At 50.2% G+C, this 19,770-nt stretch overlaps 9 protein-coding genes across 9 annotated transcripts; 4 read left to right on the top strand and 5 right to left on the bottom strand.

Annotated features, from left to right (window-relative positions):
• Nucleotides 1-116: 116 nt before the first annotated feature.
• Nucleotides 117-3,048, bottom strand: BO87DRAFT_140517 (uncharacterized protein). Its single transcript, XM_025618111.1, has one exon. It carries the CDS (start codon nt 2,813-2,815, stop codon nt 266-268), a length of 2,550 nt encoding a protein of 849 aa, XP_025476612.1. The 5' UTR covers nt 2,816-3,048; the 3' UTR covers nt 117-265.
• A 233-nt stretch (nt 3,049-3,281) lies between these two features.
• BO87DRAFT_399825 (uncharacterized protein) lies at nt 3,282-3,859 on the top strand (the record flags this gene model as incomplete). The annotated part of the gene is made up of 3 exons (XM_025625473.1): nt 3,282-3,474; nt 3,607-3,724; nt 3,811-3,859. 3 exons carry the CDS (start codon nt 3,282-3,284, stop codon nt 3,857-3,859), a joined length of 360 nt encoding a protein of 119 aa, XP_025476611.1.
• A 430-nt stretch (nt 3,860-4,289) lies between these two features.
• BO87DRAFT_379288 (putative carbonyl reductase) lies at nt 4,290-5,304 on the top strand (the record flags this gene model as incomplete). The annotated part of the gene is made up of 2 exons (XM_025623998.1): nt 4,290-4,660; nt 4,726-5,304. Coding segments are annotated over exons 1-2 (638 nt in total), but the record flags the coding sequence as incomplete, so codon positions are not given.
• A 535-nt stretch (nt 5,305-5,839) lies between these two features.
• On the bottom strand, nt 5,840-6,339 carry BO87DRAFT_379286 (uncharacterized protein). Its single transcript, XM_025623997.1, has one exon. The coding sequence runs from the start codon at nt 6,108-6,110 to the stop codon at nt 5,844-5,846; it is 267 nt and encodes an 88-aa protein (XP_025476609.1). The 5' UTR covers nt 6,111-6,339; the 3' UTR covers nt 5,840-5,843.
• Nucleotides 6,340-6,977: 638 nt separating this feature from the next.
• On the top strand, nt 6,978-7,605 carry BO87DRAFT_315700 (uncharacterized protein; the record flags this gene model as incomplete). The annotated part of the gene is made up of 2 exons (XM_025619705.1): nt 6,978-7,129; nt 7,197-7,605. 2 exons carry the CDS (start codon nt 6,978-6,980, stop codon nt 7,603-7,605), a joined length of 561 nt encoding a protein of 186 aa, XP_025476608.1.
• Nucleotides 7,606-8,702: 1,097 nt separating this feature from the next.
• BO87DRAFT_315863 (uncharacterized protein) lies at nt 8,703-9,962 on the top strand (the record flags this gene model as incomplete). The annotated part of the gene is made up of 1 exon (XM_025619714.1): nt 8,703-9,962. One exon carries the CDS (start codon nt 8,703-8,705, stop codon nt 9,960-9,962), a length of 1,260 nt encoding a protein of 419 aa, XP_025476607.1.
• A 310-nt stretch (nt 9,963-10,272) lies between these two features.
• Nucleotides 10,273-14,594, bottom strand: BO87DRAFT_341292 (RNA dependent RNA polymerase). Its single transcript, XM_025620689.1, has one exon. The coding sequence runs from the start codon at nt 14,294-14,296 to the stop codon at nt 10,376-10,378; it is 3,921 nt and encodes a 1,306-aa protein (XP_025476606.1). The 5' UTR covers nt 14,297-14,594; the 3' UTR covers nt 10,273-10,375.
• A 593-nt stretch (nt 14,595-15,187) lies between these two features.
• On the bottom strand, nt 15,188-17,136 carry BO87DRAFT_365583 (putative amino acid permease; the record flags this gene model as incomplete). The annotated part of the gene is made up of 5 exons (XM_025621802.1): nt 16,912-17,136; nt 16,799-16,856; nt 16,742-16,748; nt 16,538-16,695; nt 15,188-16,475 (listed from the first exon to the last, which is right to left on the bottom strand). Exons 1-5 carry the CDS (start codon nt 17,057-17,059, stop codon nt 15,188-15,190), a joined length of 1,659 nt encoding a protein of 552 aa, XP_025476605.1. The 5' UTR covers nt 17,060-17,136.
• Nucleotides 17,137-17,211: 75 nt separating this feature from the next.
• BO87DRAFT_379280 (aromatic alcohol reductase) lies at nt 17,212-18,994 on the bottom strand. Its single transcript, XM_025623996.1, has 4 exons — nt 18,856-18,994; nt 18,489-18,773; nt 18,097-18,423; nt 17,212-18,039 (listed from the first exon to the last, which is right to left on the bottom strand). The coding sequence occupies exons 1-4, from the start codon at nt 18,940-18,942 to the stop codon at nt 17,659-17,661; spliced, it is 1,080 nt and encodes a 359-aa protein (XP_025476604.1). The 5' UTR covers nt 18,943-18,994; the 3' UTR covers nt 17,212-17,658.
• Nucleotides 18,995-19,770: the final 776 nt, after the last annotated feature.

Here is a 19,770-nt window from a genome sequence, read left to right as displayed (position 1 = left end):
CTACTTAAACCGATGGTGTGTGTGTTGTGGAATACTTTTGTAAAGTTAGATGCTACTTAGTCACTTGTTATGAAACGGATCAATTGCCAAGTACTACTTTGAAGGAGATTAGTGACCATCATCTTTAGATTAAATTTTTATTAATCCTACCTATTACCTACGTTCATCTTTACAGTGGAGGGTAGACACGCCCGCACGCTAGCCAAGCAAAGGAAACAAGAGAAACAATCAACGCCGCTATCAACTATCGGTCCATTCATGCGCCCTATTCTTTCAGGAACCCATCTCCATCATACAAACTTCCAGGCGTGGCAGCCCCGATTCCCAGTCCAACAGGCTTTTTCGTCGGGGTTCGAAATCCGTGTCGGGAGCTGCCAGGGCCGGGCTTCAATCGGTGGCTCTTTGACCGCCCAACTTGGGTTGAAGGTTCGCTGGGCGAAGTAATTGAAGAATTCCTGGGACCCTTGCCCTTGGGTTCCAAAGCCCGGTCTTCCCAAATGGGAACTATGATGCCGCTGTTCGCAGTTGGCGGCTTTGGCACAGCGGCTGCTGGCCGCCAGAGCTGCGCCTGAGAATAGCTGATCGGAGAAACAATGTGATGCGGACTACCCTGGTACCGCGGGGCCACCATGTTTTTGGGGTCGTTCTTCGAACGTAATGGTGATTCGGCTGTATTGCGTACCGGTTCCTTGCCCATGCTGGGACCGCGCGAATGACGCATCGGCGGACTTGACTGTGTCATGGCATTATCATCGAGGGGGTTCAGTGAGCGGAAGCTGCTGCGTGCTGTTGATCGCGGCGGAGGTTGACGCGGCCCCTTGACGGCTGTACGGCGTGGACTGCCAGGGTTCGAGAAGTTTTCGAATCCCGTCGGCGAGCTGTTGTAATGCGGAATCATCCAGACCGGACTGTTCTTTTCCGGAGATGGCGTAGTCGACAGGTTGGTATCAATCCTGGGGGGCGGTAGAGTCGTCACAATATCAGGCAATGTCTTCTCCATGTCCATGATATTCAGAGTGCGATCCCCGGCATCAGTAGGTGAGTTCACCTTGAGCTTCGGCGGTCCTCCCTGTGAGGATTCATCTGGAATCTCCGTAACTCGTGGGTTTTCCTTCTGTTGCTCGTCATAGCTGGCCCGACTCACTGAAAGGCCTGAACCGTTGGACTGAAGTGAAACATGGGAGATTGATGGATTGGGAACTTGTGCCCGGCTGGTATCAATTTCGTCGGTCTCCTCGGGCTCCTCGGCCGTAGGCGAGAAGACTGGGCCACCAAACGTGATTGGAGGATGTATCGAGATCCGAACGCAGTTCTGCCGCCGATGGCCTTTGCGGGTGCTACTGCTCCCTTTGAGTGCAGAGGGCAGAGGGGGTTTAAGATGACTGTTCGGGCCTAGCAGAGGACCATCCGGAATCCCAGTGGTACTAGGCTTCAATCGGGGGTCAGTGCTCAAGGCAGAATTGCTCATCACGTTGTAAAACGGATCGAGCTCGTTCTTCTGATCACCATACATCGAACGGCGTTGCATTTGACTGAAATGTGGCACTAAGGCTCCATTGGGTACTGGATTGAGGGAAGGCGGGCGGCTCAGATCCAGAGGCTTCACCCACAGGGATGAGTCTCGCTTGGCTTTGATTTCAGACAGAGACTCGGTTCGTCGTGGCGATGGACTGACGCGTTCCGTCGAATGAGTCGGGCTCCGTGTGGTCATGCTTCGACGCGGAGAAGAGCGAGGTGATGATTCAAGTCTCCTGGCTTCCCACGCGGTGCCAGAATTTGACGGGAAGACGAATTGAGATGGTACGACTGGAGCTGGCCCAAGGCCTCTTCGATCATATTCCATCCGTCCAACATCATTGGCATCATACGGGGCGAATGTGGGACATGGAGGCAAAGCGGGCGATGTGAAAGTACTGTCGACATTTGTCGACGTTCTTCTGCTGTCCTCCAGAATGGAGCTGTCTGCGGTTTCGAGACTCAGCGAAGAGAGACAAGTTGAGTCATTCCTTGACAAACGGAAGCGGTTTGGCGGATAGGCACACGGTGGTGGAGGTACAGGTTGATCGGGCGCAGACCCGGCCGTTTGAGCAGTGATGCTTCCCCCACGTACCCGACCATTGGATGGGTTGCAACCGCCTTGTTTATCCTCCATGAGCGGGTACAGGCTGCCGGACCGCTCCCTATGATGCTTCAATGGCCATGTCCCCGAGCCTGGTCGGTTTGTGAGACTTGCTTTCAATTGCTCTTCTTCTCGGTCTGGTGTATGCCGCGGTGTGGTCTCCGTTGCTAGCTCGAACGCACCCTCGACAGCAGAGTTCGGCACGTTATCGTCGATTCCAGATACTGTAGGTGAAGCCGATTGCCGCTTCTCTGAATGCTCCGTTAGTGGGGACAGTGAGCTGAGTCGTTGCGGTCCTAGGAGGTGTCGTGACAACCGCGCAGAGCGGCTTGAAAGAGACCGTGATAGTGAACGACGCATGTCACGGGCTTTCTCGTCCAAGGGAGATGACGTGTCGGAGTCCGTAGGGGATAGAATCAGGCTCTCGCGAGATGAAAGGACTCCCCACTCAGACGGCTTTCCATATGGGAGCTGTCCATACTGTCGTAGTGCGGTGCCCTCCTCCCGCGAGAGTTCTGTCAGCGTCTCCCCCTGGTATTGTTGTAGAGCAAATCCATCCTGCTTCGCGTTTGCCACCGCCAGCGACAAGCGATCCTGACGGACTCTTATCCAAATAACCGTGCCAACTATCGCAGACACAATGAAGAGGACGGAGCAGCTCACGGCTATCGCTATTACCGTGGTCAATGGCGGCATTGTCGTTTCTTCCTGCTCTCGGTGCCAGAGCTGGCAGAACCTGGTTCCTTTAGACTTTGAGTGGACGCTTCAACCCCATACACTCGAGCTGGTACCTGTCCCAGTGTCTATACCAGTTCCGCGATGGTTCCGGACGGCATTCAACGGCGCCGAAGACCAGGCAAGAGTAGCAACTGCTAGCCACGGAAACGCCAGCACAAGGATAATCAGAGAACAGAGAGATCCATGATGGATGGGAGGAAACGCGCTCGTGAGGGAGCGTTGCGTTTGTTATGGCAGCCGGCTGGGGCATGGGAATGTGGTAGCATTATTGTCGGCTCGCGAGGAATGCTGCGATATCAACCAACCATCCTTCCCAGCGAGCTATTGACTGGCGGTAGGGAGCCCTCATCAAACTGAAGCTCGGTCCCAGAATTCCTGTAATGTCTCGATTTAGAAAATAAGTCGAGAATAGACCATCGCCAAGATGCTAGCAGATCTACAGGAGGCCGCAGAGTTTCCACTGATAACTAGAAGAATGTTAGCGAAACCGTCAAGAATTGAGCACCCCTGGAGCTCGTGGAACATGGTAAATTCCAACGAGTCCCTCTTCATGGAGACCATTATCGTGCAACTACTTTCGCTTGTAGTGTTGGTTATTAACAGCAAACCACTACTTTGTAAAGGACTATGTACGTCCTGGGTTGAAGGAATCCAGTAGCCCTTCTTGGCATGCCAAATGGCACCGCATGCAGGCTCAAGTATGAGAAAACCACGAGTATATCACAGAAGGCATGAAACACCTGCATTAGCAACGCAGCTCCCTGCGCGTGTCTTTTCTTCTTCTCACCTTCGCGTGGTAAAAGCGCAAGTGGAGGTGGAAGTGGAGATTCCCTGGGAAACCCCAATCGGGCAGCCGCTGTCACGGGGGTGCGGGACGGAAATACGACGAGTCCGGATCCGCCGGCCTCTCGGATTTGAAACAAACGAGGTTGACTAATGCCGAACTTACTCAGTGTTCATGTCTCGTGTCTCCTGATATTTCCGAGGTCATCGTCTGATTGAGGCCGTCAGATGCCAGAGGGTCCCCGATCCCGATACCGATGGGGACTTCAGTGAGATAAAGAAAGCAAGCGAAAGCTGCAGAAGCAGGGCATGGGGCGCCTGTTGTCAACCCACGCCCGGATACCCCCAGTCTGGGCGTCTTCACCCGCCTTGGAGACTATGGGACCGCTTAGCGTCAGTAGAACCCACCAAGACGAGAAAGCTGGATGGAGTGAGCGTGGCCAGTCGGGGCAACTAGACTTATCCTCGATAGCCAACCCCAAACTCTGAATAATGCGAACTCCAGAGTAGGAGCCAACCAACTGCATAGAGGGGGGCAATGGCCCAGTTAACCCCTCACCGGCGCGGGGGGCTCCTAGTGGGCTTGCTGTCCTAATAGTGTTTTCGTTGCTGGCCGTAGTGGTGTGTATATCTAAGCTCCAATCTACGATATAAAGCTGCCCGCCACCTGGCTAGGCTGTCTCACATCTTCACTTCGTTCTCTCCCGACTCTCCTGCGTTACCTGAGAACTTTCTCTCTTTACACCCCCTTTCCACCCATAGATCCGATAATGGCTGCCAGCCCTCAGAAAGATGGACTCTTTGTCCATGACAACACTACCGCTCCCGCCCACCCCGGCTTGCTGAGCATGTTCTCACTGAAGGGCAAGACTGCCATCGTTACAGGCGCCGGTGCTGGCATCGGTCTTGCCGTAGCTAGTGGCCTGGCTGAAGCCGGTGCAAATGTGGCCATGTGGTATAGCAGCAACCCTAGCTGCATCGAGCGGGCCGCGGAGATTGCCTCCAAGTATGGTGTCCAGGGTCAGTAGCCCTCAGACCATTTTCCCCACTTACCGCCTGGCATACTTTGCTAATGCTCATTCCAGCCCAGGCGTACAAGGTTGAAATCACCAAGCCCGAAGCCGTGCAGGAGGCCGTTGACCAGGTTGTGAAAGACTTCAACGGCCGACTGGACGTTTTCATTGCCAATGCCGGTGTCCCCTGGACTAAGGGTCCCATGGTCGACGGTCCGCTGGACCACTACCAGAATGTGGTTGATGTCGATCTGAACGGGACATTTTACTGCGCCAGGGCGGCAGCAACCCACTGGAGGAGACAGAAGGAGGAGGGCACCGATATCAACGGTAACGCACTTAACAACTTCACCTATGGCAGCTTTGTGGCGACCGCTTCCATGAGCGGTCACATTGTCAACTTCCCTCAGATGCAGGCAGCATACAATGCCTCCAAAGCGGCCGTTATCCATCTCTGTAAGTGAAGCGGCCTTGGAGGAATGGACTTGCATCGTACTAATTCCTTATGCAGGCAAGTCGCTGGCTGTCGAGTGGGTCAGATTCGCACGTGCCAACACCGTCTCCCCGGGATACATCGCAACAGAGATTTCGAACTTCATTCCAACTGAGACTAAGACCGTCTGGAAGGATAAGATCCCCATGGGTCGCGAGGGAACGCCCGAGGAACTGAAGGGCGCGTATCTGTACCTGGCATCGGATGCATCCAGCTACACTACTGGAGCAGACATTGTGGTTGACGGCGGCTACTGCGCCCCATAAGCTTTTGATGATATAGATGGCATTTTATGATCTGTACATTTTAACTTGCAGCGATACATATGAAAGATATATTACACGATAGACGAAATGAACGACTGGACTTCTTCGCGATCAAGCCCGTTCGTGGCGCTTCTTAGATTCAACCACACCCGGTCAAGGCCAAGGAACCAGGCCAACCACTTCCAGCCAACCACTACCATAGATCCCTGCATAAGCCGTGGCTTGCAGGTTGCAGGACATCAATACTGGGGATCGGCGGTGACGTAGGTCCACGATCGCGTGAGGTCCCCCGGAGTAGATCACAGTAATGTGACCTACTCTCACCCACACACGAGGCACCTTAGCATGTCTCTCTATTATGTATTATCCCATAACGACCGACAAAAAAAATGAAACCCATCCGCTCAACTAGTAGAACCAGAAGAGAACAGTCACTCCTGTACCTTTTCCACCACCCACTTCACCACCGAATCCACCATCCCATCTACCCATTCCCCTTCATCTTCATCTCCATCCACACTATAACAATCGTCTCCCATCTCCGGAATAATTGGGAAGGGCGGCTCCATGACCCCCGGGTATATGACGGATGAATCCGGGTCGAAGTATCTCGAGAGAGGGGTTGCGGGGGGAGCAGCATAGCCATTGGTGGTGAAATGGTGATCACTGCAGCAGGATGTTGTGTTCGTGTTAGTCATCTTTTTTTTCATTTATGTCATTGTGCGTGGGATGTATTCCTCAAGGCGTGATGTGCTTGGTAGGTTCAGTAGGAAGGATCAAACTAAAGGGTAATAGTCGTAGATCTGATGTGGTTGGTCTTGGAACGTTGGGGATGTACTACCAGTAGTACTGGTACTAGTATACATACCGGTGCAGATGATCCAGTTCGACTTCGTGTTGGTAAACGGGTAGGCGGGTGTAATTCGGCGTAATATATTTTCGGAATATGGAACGGATGGCCTTGCGGTGCTGAATTAGGAGGAAGAGGAGGGAGAGAAGGAGACAGGTTGTTGGGAAGAGAGGGATCATGTTGATGGAGTATGTAGATGTTTATTCTCTTATTTCTCAGGCAGAAATCTGTCAGTGTCGAGAGGATGTTTTTAGTACGTGATGTGGATATATTACTACCATCTAAACAAACAAGACATTCCTTAACAACATCATTTGAACAGTGGATATTAATTTCTGGTAATTACTCTGATCGATCTCTTCCTTCAGTCCTCGTCTACTCGAAATAGTAAGTATATGAGGTAACTGAGCCGGATCGTTAGTCCGAAGTGGTTATCAAGACTGACGCATCTCTTCAGTCATGTCAGTCATGCCAGTCATATATCAACTAGAAGATATTATCATTCCCACAATTCATTTCCTTGCCTACTAATATCCACCTTTACTACAAAACCCAAGAAAGAGGAAAAAAAACCATGGCCGAACTTCCACTCTTTTCTTCTCTGAGAGAAGAGCTGAATTCACCACCTAAGATATCAATCCAAATCTTAGGATCAAAGCTCACAGACGAACAGGTCAAGGAAATTGACTTTGATCTTTGGGTTGACTGTACGAAGATGGTTGGAATCAAGTCGATTAAAGCATCAACTAATACCGAAGAATTATGTCACACCTGGCAAAACCCATCCCAACAAAAGGACAATCCCGAAGATATGCTGGAAAGATGGCTGAACTACTGGTTGAATGACTGTGCAGAAACAGACAGAAGGTCAGTATTTATCTGCCCCTTCCCCTTGGTTCTCCCTGTCTGATACTGATTAATATATTTTATCCAGCTGGACACTGCACAAGTCAGTTATTTTTGCGCAGGAGGAGCTCGGCGCGATGAAATTCCACATAAGACTCCTGGCACGCGAAGCCTTTTATCGGGGCTCGATTGAAGTCATTTTACATGCGCCCTCTTCTGAGCTCGATTATAATCCTCTGGGTTACGAGAGCGCAGACAATGCACGGCTTCAGGTTGAATGGAGTTTTGAGTGCCCTTTCATGCCCACTGACCACAACTCGAATTCCATACTTCAGTATGCAATGAAACTGCGGAAGAAGGGCTGGGTGGATCTGAACGGACCAAAGCCCTCTTATGGGCAGTTGATGCGTCGAAGAGCGCCCGCTTATGACAGTCTGGATGACAGCACAATCAGGGATAGACTACTCTGGCTGTGGGGCCGTGATGGTCCGCCATAAATAGGACAAGTGGGCTTTTTTGATAGCTATTAGCCAGCAGTCATGGTCTTTGGAATATTACTTGTTGCAATTTGGGGTCTTGTTTCTGATCTAAGATCTTGTGTATACATTTTCTGAGATGTCCTGCAGCACTACTGTGAGAACAGAGCTGCGTACAGCAGTTGGCTGTACAGTACGTTTGCTATATGAGTTTGCTATATGAAAAAAAGAGAGGGAAAAAAAGAGGGTCGGCATGGCATTAACCTGGTTATGGAGTAGGTCCTTTGGTAGTTATATCATGTGACCACATATAGGTGATACCAACTATTCAACCAAAAAAATAACCCCAAAATCAGGCAAACCATGCGTGTACCCAATGTTTTTATCCTAGTAATTATCCATCCCACATCCCTAGAATAATCGGGTACTTCCCTCAAATTTTCTTCAGTTCTAAACCTTGCAAAATTATAAAGGGCAATCATGACCGGCATCTACAGATATGTATTTCCATCACTACTATGTACCTACTACTTCTACTACTACTAGTAAGCAGCAACAACCCTCACCTGACAGCCTCCCAACCCGCATCACTTGACTCTCCTACAAAGTATGAACCCAAACCAGCTGAGTCCATCCCAATCCCCATGATCTCCCTCTCTCATTCCTCTGATTTCGTCACTTTCATCACTTACTAACACCAAATACAGGATCCCCTCTTATCATCCTCCAATGACCCCATCACATTCATCTCAGCTCCGACATCATGTGCCCGGCCCCGGAAACCATATCTTACCACCAATAGTATATACAAATGGAACAACCACCCATTCTTTCATCACTCAAGTATGAGGATATTCATGAAACAATGCGGCACTTGCCGACAATGGATTGTCGGAAATCATTGTATACTCTGTATTATATATTCTTGTTATGCCCTTGAGAAGATGGCATAGTAAGCTCGAAGCTATTTTTGTTCTGGATACTCTTCTCAACTCACCCCTCTATACCACCATATATGGAACTAGTATAGCATTCTTCCCCTCCACCACACCCAACTCCTACTATCAGATCCAATATCGGAACCTATGATCCAAATGTACCAACCAACATCATGCCTCATGCTACACATCATCCTCCCCTTGATGGAGAGGATATGGCAATGGTACGTTTCTCTCACTCTCATCCCCGATCCTCCTCCTCTCGCATCCACACACACAACCAAATCAATCCCTTTCAAACCATCCCGCACAGAAAGAGTTGAAGAGAAAACCATCCACAAAAAAGAACAACCAAAACCTACCCCCCAAAAGACTCTGAATTTGTCTCTGAGAGAACAAAAACAGAATGCCTCCCTCCAAGAAGCCCTCTCCTGCACCAGCTGCACAATCACCCGCATCCCCAAGGACATCTACTATGATGATCGCATAAAAGGCATCTACGATGCCTCCCGCGATCCGCCGTTCCTGACCCCAGGCCTCACCACCACCACAGAAGACAAAGAAATACCACCCGACGAAATACCTCCAACCCCTAAAGAAGGTAAAGGTAATAAACAAGAGCAATCACCAACATACACACACCTCCTCACACCAACCCAAGAACAATCCTACAGCACCCAACTCCAAATCTACCTCAGCCACGACCCGACAAACGACCACAAATTCGCAAAATACCTCGTGGACTACCACATCCACATACATTACCTTCTGCGTCGCAGCATGCTAGGTCTCTGTCGGGACGTGACTGATCTATACGAAATGAAAGATTGGATGAAGAGGATGCATCCTGTCAATCATGAGGATGAGGGAGTATCTGTCAGTGCTACTGGCATTTACACTCCCCAGCCCCAACTCGGACCGTCCCAGAATCTCTATTCTCTGAGAAGTCAGAATTACCGCAAACGTCAAAACCGACAACAACAATCCTACCAATCTCCCTTCTACCAACCACCACAGAGACAACACCTCCCCCGCTCATCACTCTCATCCTCCGTCTCATCATCAACAGAAGATGACCGCCCAAGCGACTGGCCAGGCGACTCGAACCGACAAATGAAATATCAAGTGAAACTATGGGATAAAGGCGCAAGAATGAGAAGGAAGCGCTATAAGGAGAGTCAAGCCCGGTGGGCGGTTATACAAGAGGAGAGGGCACGACAACAGGAGATGATTATGATGATGATGCGGAGTAAGAGGAATTTGCCTAGAAATACTAGTCCGCGTATGGTGAAAAGGGGTAGTGGTGGTGTCAAAGTGAGGTTATATTGCTCGACGCAGGTACCAGGTGTTAGTGGTGATGGGTTATACTATGATGGGAAGAGGAGGTTTTTGAGGGAGGTGGAGGTCGAGGAGATGGCGTTTGGGGAGGTTATTAGATGACTAGGAGCAATGAAATGGATATATGAATTAATGATCTTTCTGTCCGGTATAGTGTAGTGCTTTTTTTTTTTTTTTCTCAGTTTCTTCTTAATCTCCCCTCTAAATTACATGTGATAAGTGAGGGATGAGGATGGGGTGGAATGTAGGAAGGTGACCATTCATTCTTCAAGCCGGATGGATGGAATGTGAGCAAACCGGAAGCAATAATGAAGGTGCACCACCACTCCTTGACATGTGAGAGACCCCGTAACCGTGTGTTACTGTTTTTAACTGCACACAGACAATCTATCTTCATAGCATGATTCATACGCTCATATCCTATCATCAGAATCTACCTGAAATCCAAGTCATAATATATCGTATCCAACACATACTATGTCCCCCACAACGAGAACCGACCCCAAACCAAGAATTCACTCCACAGACAAGCAATCATCCGGATCAAAGTACCCGCCTGACGACCGCATCCCAAAATGCATTGCTTCAATCGCCTCGTGCCCCTCATATTCATCCTCCCCGTCTAGCCTCTCTTCACCTTCCTCAACCACATCCTGTGCGGTAAGCTGAGCAACCACCTTCTGGTTGACACGGTAGCAAGAAAGAATCTCCGACGTCACTGATCGTGTCGGTAAGGTGCTCGATTTGATCTGGCAGAGGACCTCGCCAAAGGCATGCATGACGAAGCTGGCGCGCGGATATTCGTTATATGTGTAAGACGCAAGGACCCGGAGCCACTCGTCACGGCAGTGCTGCCAGACCAGTATCAAAGGGTGATCGTCTTCCGGGGGAGGAATGGATCTGGCCTCTCCTGCAGCGTCCAGCGCGTGAGGGGAGAATGAGTCCTGACTTCGGGAAATAGCCGTGTTCCATTGGATGTAGAGTTTTCTGATCTTTTCTCTCATGCCCTTAGCGGCGGCGAATAGCTGTCCGCGTTGGCCTTCGTTCTTGATCTTTTCGCGGATCGTACGCCAGGGCCGTGTCAGGTCTTCGTCTTTGCTGAAGGATGCCTCCTCTTCTGGGAATTCTGCCTCGAGCTTGGTAAGCATCTTGTCCCGCTCCTGCGTCGCGACCTCGAACCGGAGGTAATCGATGATGTTGGATTTCTTGGGCCTTCGGCCGGGTTTCTTGTATGCGGGGAGTTCGCGTGCCCGGGGGCTGATCTTCTTGCGGTATTGCCGCCATGCTTGCTCGGATAGGTGGACTCCTGCTTTGCGGCCGTCGACTAGGTGACTGAGGAGACAGGCGAGTTCCTTCGCTTTGTCTGAGCCGATTGACTCCTCGTCGTAGGCGATCATTTCATGCTCCACGGTACAGCGACCTAGGTTTGACAGGGTCAAATTGAATGTGAATGAGCTCTGGAGGAACTCATCCATGGATTGGATGTGTTCCATGTCTACAGCATACTTGGTAAGTCCATAATGCTCCGGCGGAAACTCTGTATCTGGCAACTTGGTATTGTTGAAGTTTCGGACGATGTTCTGGTCCCAGCAAATCCAAGGTGTATCGCCATCGTAGTCACCACCAGAGAGCATATGTGCCAAAGGTATGTTGCCAACACTGGGAAAGACAATTACGTCTTTAAAATGTCGTAGCTCTGAATTCCACACTGCCTTCCGGCGTTGGATGTCTGAGGGCAGATGGGCGGGAAGACGGCCGACGAGGACGTCAATGCCATCTAGTAGGATATCTTCAAATTGCCCCTTTCCATCGCGCCAGACGTTCGAAAAGCCAAAATGAACTTCATCCTCCTTTAAGACTCCGTATGGGTCAGCAATGCAGAACGCGTATGTTGAGAGGGGCACTTCAATGCGAAGTTCGTCCACATGCCGCTTCAGGAGTTCTCGTAGGCACTTCCCTAATCGCTTACGGAGGAAATGGAAGCTCCGAGGGCAGAAGCCAGCTTCAGTAAGGCGGATTATAAACTCGGCATCATTGCTCATCCAATTTTCGAAACGCCAGGTCCTTTGAGACACCGGACCAAAGCTATCATCCCCGGACGGCCGGATTTTCTGCACTAGGCTCCGGCAGAGCACTGCGCTGTCGGATTGAAGAACGTCCGCAAATTCCTGATATAACGATTGGATTCCTAATCGAGTGAGATCTGCGAGATAATCCTTAATGTGCCCGCCGTGATCCAATATGCTCAAAAGCTGTATATTCAGATTCACGGGACGCAAAGGTTTAGACCACTTGACAACCTCAAAGGTAAGTTTCTCATCGTCTATCGACCCATCCCACTCGTGAGGATGCGGCTTTATCTTCAACTGCGAATCGGATATTTGGATCCATACGTCATCGTCAGCTGTGACGTGAGATCGATGTTTGTCGACCATCCATAGCCCTTTCGCACCTGCTATTCTACCCTGGAAGGCGCTTGGGGTGTATCCCGTCAGACCTAATGAATCACAAATCTGATTGGCCAAACTTCTAGACATCAGAGCGCAACCATCATTCATGACAGGTTTGGATACATCTGGTAATGGTAGAGTTTGCCGTGGTTGTAGGACCACTGTAGCGTATGTTTTCGAGAGAGCCAATGAGAAGCGTTGAAACAATTTGCAGTTGGTTTGCGTGAGGTTTTCTTCTCGAGGAATGTGCCAATCAATCAGCGCATCTAGGCTCATTGGAGTGCGGTTGCTACTGTCTTGATGGGGAGGTGCAATAGGAGGGACAGGGGAACCATGGTCAAAATCAATCCCGTCGATTGCAAAGAAATCAATTCGAAATTTAGGCTCGTCTGCTTTGCGTTTCGACTTGACCTCATCCACGAAAAAAGGCCTCCACGTCCTCCCTAAGCATCGATGAACATTCTGCGTTAGCCATAAACCCAGGGTTTCTCGCAGGAGTGTAGGCTGAGAGGGCAGTCGAAGATGTGATGGAGGCCGCGCCGGAGCTGGCACTGTCAGAATGAGAAACCTATCAGATCCAAATCGCCGGTGAAAGCGACAGGTCCGTTCAGTCTTTAACGGATTCAATCTTAACTTCAAGACCCCTTGTTCGGACCACTCCAAATCCCCAGTTAGTACGACAACTTCTGAATGTTTGTCAGTCCTGAAGTTCCCAATAGCTGCATCCCAAGCCTTGCGAGAGGACTTTTCGGGGAGCCGTTTCCCTTCCCGCTGATTATGCCCCTCTATCCAGCGCCAGAAATCATCAAGCGTCTTGAAAGAGATGTTGGGACCAACCAACATGCGGTCCAAGGATACACCCCACTCCCTAGCCACTCTCTCGAGTTCATATCTATATCGAAGCGTGACGGAACTTGGGTATTGATGATCGAGCGAGAATGGTCCGAACTGGAGAAGGTCTGTCATAATGCGCCCCTCGATTGAATCGCGAGGCTCCTGGAAAGCGAGTTGCTCTAGATTCTGTATTTCAGCAAGGTTTGTTGCTGTTGTTTGCTCACTCAGATAATGGCCCCCTACGGAGTCCTCGTACATGGGTTCGGTTTCCAACATTGACTCATCGACTTCAGTGGTGCTCGACGTGAACGAGGTCTCGTAGGGAGCAGTGGTCGAATAAAGAAAGCCGGAAGAAGTATCAGCTACAGTGCTGAAGCTAAAATTCGCCCGATCGTTGGAGGTTGGTGTTGCATCATAACGCTGGTAACTGTCGGAACCCCTCAGGCGTTCCACGAATTTGGAGGGTTTATCGCTGTCGGTTTTCTTGGGGCTTTTGAATATATTGAATGGCACTGTGGCGTTTGATGGCTGTAAGACCGGAAATCCGGTCCTGTTGACGTTTCCAATGGGAAGATCACAGGAGTCTTCCTTGGTTATAGGCGATTGCGGCCTGTCTGGATCCTTGACCGGAGAGTTGGGAGCCGTGTGGAATTCCTCTTCCACGGAAAGCCTTCTCTTGAGCGAGCTGCCTGATGGCGCAGGAGGCTCTTCTACCAGTTCGTCGACCTTCCTGGGAGCTGGAAAGGAGCCATTAAGCAGATAGAGTTCGTCATTGATCAATCTTTCGAGATATCGTTGGCGCTCCTCCTTTGCAATAGTACTGCTCCCGTTGCTGATCAAGATATCTCTCGAGGTGTTCGCGAATGAGCCAGGTATATGTCCCCAGCGACCACCCCCAGCAGGTAGCACCGTGGATTGGGAGACAATCCACTCCTCGAAGTCATTGAAGATTCGGTTCAAGTCCACCTTGCGGTTGAAGTATAGCACTCGGATCCGGCCATAGAGGCTCCAGCCGAGTGACTTTTCATTCTTGCCAATAGATGGAGAGAAATAAAGGGGGTTTGGGATGTCCAAACCAAATTGCTCGTTTATCGAATCGATCAACTTGTTCAATTCCTGACCAGTTCTGACTGGGGTACGGGGGAAAGTCATTTCGTGGTATAGATGGACAAGCGACGGGGTTCTTTCCCAATGCTCTGGCAGTTTCTGAACAGTTACGTTGCAAAGAAGCGATGCGCACTTGTCCTATCCAAAACTCTGATCAAATCTCCCCTGTAGTACCCTGACAGAATGGGAACCATATAAACAAATGGTTAGCTCAATAAATCAAACGGAGTTTGATCTCGGCATCATGCACATGAAATGCATTGCCCTTCTGGTCAAAGCAGACAAACTAGACTGATGCTGTTTAGAAATCGGAGTCGCAGAGGTTGAGACGAGGAACAGGGAGGGGCATGCACAACGGATGGAGATGCAGAAGAGAAAGAAAGAGGGAGAGGTGTTGAGCCCACACTAACTAACAACATCCATGACAGCTCCCCCACCCCAGCAAATCATGGCTGAATGTTTGGCGCCGTTACCGCTCAGCCTTGTGTGCTACAGGCTTATTAGTACAAATTTATACATCTACAAGGCTGGAAGCCTGATTCTGGTGATCCAGTAAGAGTGCTTGACTGCAACCGTAATTGTTATGATGATTCGAGGATGTCTCAATTTGGCCGCGCACATCTGACTCTATTCCAGGCCGTGATTGTATTTGTTGGTTGCCGTGTAAACGGACCCAGTGACAGTCCCCACTCCTTGCCCGATCAGAATGACAAACAAATTGGAGAAAAGAAAGGGAAAAGGAATATCTATCGCACATCAATCGGCCGCCAACGAATTCCACAGTGAATGCAATGGGGCGGTAATTTTGTACTATGTAACAATGTGTATGGGGTTTCGCTCCATAACATAGACCTCCCCGGTTGCTTGGACATGATCTGTTGGGATCTGCAGCGGCATCAAAAGGAACTGTCCAGACTGAAAGAGGTCCTGATCGGTCTACGTCCGGACCGATGGGACTGAATAGGGCCCTTCTTGTCCCACGGTATTCACATCTGCGGAGTGCGGCTCTGGTATGGGTGTCAAGGATCCCATATCAACATCCTGTGGTTGTACATGCTTGCTTTTGGTGCCGATCTTATACCCAATCACGAGCGTGATATAGAGTGGAATGCCTATATAGGAGGTCACGAATGCCATGCTGCGATCGATCCCTTTGGGGTAATATTCTGGGTCGACAAAGTCGAGCCCACGTATGACCGTGACAAATACGCATGCTACCAGTGCAACCCACGATCCGAACAGCCCAAGGGGCGCTCTGAAGGACAAGACCTCATCAGTGATCTTTTGAGCCTTTCTTGCTCGAATGAAAGAGAAATGGATCACGAGGATTGAAGCCCACGTCAGGATACTGAACATGGAAACCAGGTTGACCGAGTATTCAAACAGTCTCTTAGAGCCACTGGAGATATTCAGGTACGCCAAACACGCCAAAGCAGAGCATGTACCCAACGAATAGATGGGAGTTCCTCGCCTATTAGTACGGCACAGGAAGAGAGGGGCATTCTTGTCCAATGAAAGACCCTGTAGTGTTACGCTTGCCATTTGAAGAGCCTGGTTTGCAGCCGATAGCACGAATAGCAAAAGACAGGCGTTTAGGATGTGTGGAATTACCGAAGGGCCGGCTGATTGAGCAACAGCTACGAAAGCCGAGGCTGTCCGATGCTGGGGCGTATTGTGGGAAAATGCTAGCATGTGGGTGTCATGGGGAACAAGAATTCCTAAGAGCGTTATGTTGACAATATTGAAAACCAAGATGCGATAGAAGGTCACCTTGATCGCCCGTCCTGCCGCTTTTCGGGGGTTTGGTGTGCGCAGGATCGTCATTCCCATCAACTCACTTCCAAGATAGGCGAGCGTAGCGGATGGGACTGTTCTGCAAATAGCACGGACGGTACCTGCCACAGCACCCCCTGTTCCATTAGCGAAGGCCCCAGGGTCTCTCCAGTAGCGGAAGCCTTTCATATCGCGATCTGGGCCCCCTCCAAGTGCAAGGACAATAGATAGAGCCATAAGCCCTGACATCACCAGGACCTTGAAGAATGACAAGATGACTTCGTACTTCCCTAGATATCGACCGCACATGGAATTGGCGGCTATGATGACCCCTAAAAAGGCCGTAGTCCAAAAAACCGAGTATTTCGCTTCGTTATCTTGCCAGTAGGCTATCAGCAACTCCCCTGCTGCCAGCTGGTTAGGGATGACGACCATGAACTTGAACCAGTATCTATCATTCTGTGGTTATTGCATGTTGGAGGTAGAGTTCCAATCCCATTCAAGGCGGCTCACATCCATCCCAGAGTGAACCCAAGCGCAGGATCACAGAGTCTAGTCGCATGGTCCGTCATGGATGGCTCAGGAGACCACGAGGCCACCTCACCTAGAGCGCAGAGAACCAAGTAGACAACTATCCCAACACATGTATAGGAGATCAAAATTGATGCAGGCTAACCGAATTAGTAACAGTAGGTTGAAAGAGAGCGAGACGCTTACACCTGCTCTTTTTCAAGTGTCAATTGTGGCTTTCCAGGTTGGGGATTGTTCTCTTACTTGGACAGTGCATTCCCTGCGCAGATCGTCAAACCTGTATTGATAGCACCGCCAATAGCTTGGAAGACGAAAGATCAGTTCGAAGTCTGAATATTTTCAATTGGTATACTGACCAACCATGGTTATCTGTTGGGGCTTCAAGACACCGTAGGAAGCCGCTGAAAGCCCATCCTGGCTAGGAGGGCGTGTTGAATAAGCGTAGTGTTCATTCGTGGGGATAACTCTTTCAGATCCTTGTACTCCCTGGCTTGGTTGAGGCATGCTCACTTCGTGAGACGAGCATCTAGCTGAACACGCGATTAAATTGGAGATTCAGAATTCAGAGTATTGGAAAAATTAGACAGCTCAGCTAAAATGGAAGGCGTACACACGGAAGGAGCATGTCCCGGGAGCCATATGCGTGCTTTTCCGCATACACTTAGTAATTAGTTACTTAAAAGGGTAACGTGAGACGGAATTGTGGATCACGTCTTAGGTTGGATTGAAATGGCATGGGTATAAGTAGAAGTAAGTTCTGGCTTAAACGGAAAGATATCGTCCAATCAAGGCTGAAAGCCCCTCAGATACATTGGTAAATCAAAGAAATGAGTTGGTGAGTCCTACCCACTCAGACGACCATAATCCATCATAAATACAAAAACGCCGGTCTAGAGCCCCCAGGGAATAGGAAAAAAAAAAAAAAAAAAAACGGAAAATAAGCCGTTCGTGTAAGCGGAATAAGGCAGAGAAGAGAATGAAGCCATCATCGCATGGCGTGGCTTCGACAGATTGGTGTCATATACACATCGCGCCGGGTCCCAGGAGGCACGTCTAGCGTCGCCTCAAAATCCTTTTGCTGGAAAGTAGAATGCATATCCTGATTACCTCGACATGTAGAGGGAGTCGCTAGATTCCGTTCTCGGGAATATCCGGGTGTAAAGCGAGTCGCTCGATTCAGTCCGAGGGAACATCCGTTGGTGAGCCTTGGAGATTACCCGGTCGGTGTAGACACCCTTGGCCGTGCCTCGGACAACTTCCTCAAGATATTTCCGGAAGTCGTGAGGAGCGAAGTCGGGATAAAGGTCCTTGGAGGTCAAGTAGCCCAAGTACTTGGCGTACTCAGGATTGTTGTCACCGCGGACACCCCATGACAGTTGGTTTTCGGCGAGGTATCTCGGAATGAACTTGACAGGATCGAAGGGATAGGTCTCACTGGACTGCCGAGCTGCAAGCACCCTTGTGTAGATAGTCTCTTCAGGGATCTGTGACAGATGAGATCAGCTTACACCCAACAACCTGCAGCGAGTCACTGTACTTACATAATTCCTTTGGATCTTTTCCTCGCTGATCTCTTCCAGAAGGTCATAAATCTGATTCTGTGTCAGGACCGTGTTGTAGGCGAAAACCATCTTGTTCAGTGTCCGGTCATCAACAATGATCTTGGCGACGTAGCGTCCAATGTCTCGAAGGTCCGTTAGGGCAAGAGGTGTGTTGCCATCACCGACTATTTCGTTGTTCGCCGTAGTCATGGCATAGTCGGTCCTTCCGGAACCGAGGCGGGGGTAAGAAAGCTGGTACCACCAACCGATGTCAATGATGGTGTAAGGAAGTCGGAGCTGTTTGATGTGGTTGTACACTGTTTCTTTCTGGAGGAGAAGTCAGCTGATGATCCACGGAAGGTATGGTGTGTGCGGCGGCGGCAGCGACTTACCTCGTCCCTCAACCACATGATTCCACCAGGTGGTGCCACAGTGATGAAGCCACATGGGATGAATCGTTGAACTCCAGCACTCTTTGCAGCCTTAGCGAGAGGAATTTGGTCCTGCTGTTCCGCAGGACCGACACAGCTGACAACGACATCGATTCCGGTCAACACGTCGGCGAGAGACTCCTCAGGGCCCTTGAGATCGCCCTTGCGAATCTGTACACCTCGCTCTTGGAGGGCTACGATGGCAGGCTTTTGAACCGACCGGGGACGGACGAGAGCATGCACTTCCTATAATAATGAAAAGCAGTGCAGAGATTAGTCGTGGGCTCAGAGATGAGAGATAATACAAGGAGAGCAGGGGGGTTCTTACAAAGCCGGGATTCTCAAGCAGTCCGTTCGCGATGGAGCCGCCCGTTTCGCCCGCAGCCCCGACCAGCAGAACTCTAGTTCGCGACATGATGGTTGCAGAGAGTGGCAATGATTCGTAGGGAAGGATACTGATCGTTCGAGGTAATGCAAGTTTGTTGGTTGGGAGGGTTGGGAGGGGGGTGGAAGGGATTTATCAAAAGGCGAAGAATTCAGGTTTTGTCTCCCTGCCGTTTCCCAAGTATGTATTTTTGACGTTAACGTTTCCAGGCCAAATGGAGGGTCATTCGACGTTATAAAGGCCAGCGTCCCACTGGAGGATGGTCACTACCCACTTTTTTCTTATCCAGAAGTGGCCAGGGGTGGGTCGATTGTGGATGTTAAGCTCCCTAAGATACGTGCCCCCCTTAAAGGTGCGTGGAATCGGCTGGAGAAGGGAAGGGCGGCTGTCCTCCGTTCGTAGGCAGGCTGCCTGTCCTCCGGGGGACCCCATCATGCGTCATCGTATCTTGAATGCTACGATCGGGGCGAGTGCTCAGCACTGAGGGTCTTCTAGACCACTCAATGGTGGGCTTTGTCTACCATGAAAATGATTTTTGATTTTGTTGGAAGGAAACATACTTTGTAATAATTACATTTTTCTGTTTCCTTTTTTCGTCCTCGCGACCTGCAAGACCTGCACACTAACAGTATTGCTAGTACTAGTCGGAACATCGGCCCCAAAGAGGCGTTACTTCTCTGCTGCGGCCCGGTGGCTCGGGAGTCAAACACACCCAAAGGGAAATTACGTCACTCGCCATTCCCCTGCCCGGGAAGCCGTAAGGCAAGTGACGATACTGGGGTTTCATGACCACTTCTGCCCGCGGCGGTTTTGTTGCTTGGTGTCTCAGACCATTTCGAGCAAACACCACCATCATCT

This window comes from Aspergillus neoniger, assembly GCF_003184625.1.
Source record: "Aspergillus neoniger CBS 115656 unplaced genomic scaffold BO87scaffold_31, whole genome shotgun sequence".
Taxonomy (NCBI): Eukaryota; Fungi; Ascomycota; class Eurotiomycetes; order Eurotiales; family Aspergillaceae; genus Aspergillus; species Aspergillus neoniger.
This window is presented reverse-complemented; position numbering and strand designations above follow the sequence as displayed.

Coding starts and splice junctions, on each gene's coding strand:
- BO87DRAFT_140517 (XM_025618111.1), bottom strand. CDS start 2,815: ATGCCGCCATTGACCACGGTAATAGCGATAGCCGTGAGCTGCTCCGTC.
- BO87DRAFT_379286 (XM_025623997.1), bottom strand. CDS start 6,110: ATGACTAACACGAACACAACATCCTGCTGCAGTGATCACCATTTCACC.
- BO87DRAFT_341292 (XM_025620689.1), bottom strand. CDS start 14,296: ATGACTTTCCCCCGTACCCCAGTCAGAACTGGTCAGGAATTGAACAAG.
- BO87DRAFT_379280 (XM_025623996.1), bottom strand. CDS start 18,942: ATGTCGCGAACTAGAGTTCTGCTGGTCGGGGCTGCGGGCGAAACGGGC. Junction 18,424..18,488: donor TCATGTGGTTGAGGGACGAG/GTAAGTCGCTGC, acceptor CTTCTCCTCCAG/AAAGAAACAGTGTACAACCA. Junction 18,040..18,096: donor AAAAGATCCAAAGGAATTAT/GTAAGTACAGTG, acceptor CATCTGTCACAG/ATCCCTGAAGAGACTATCTA.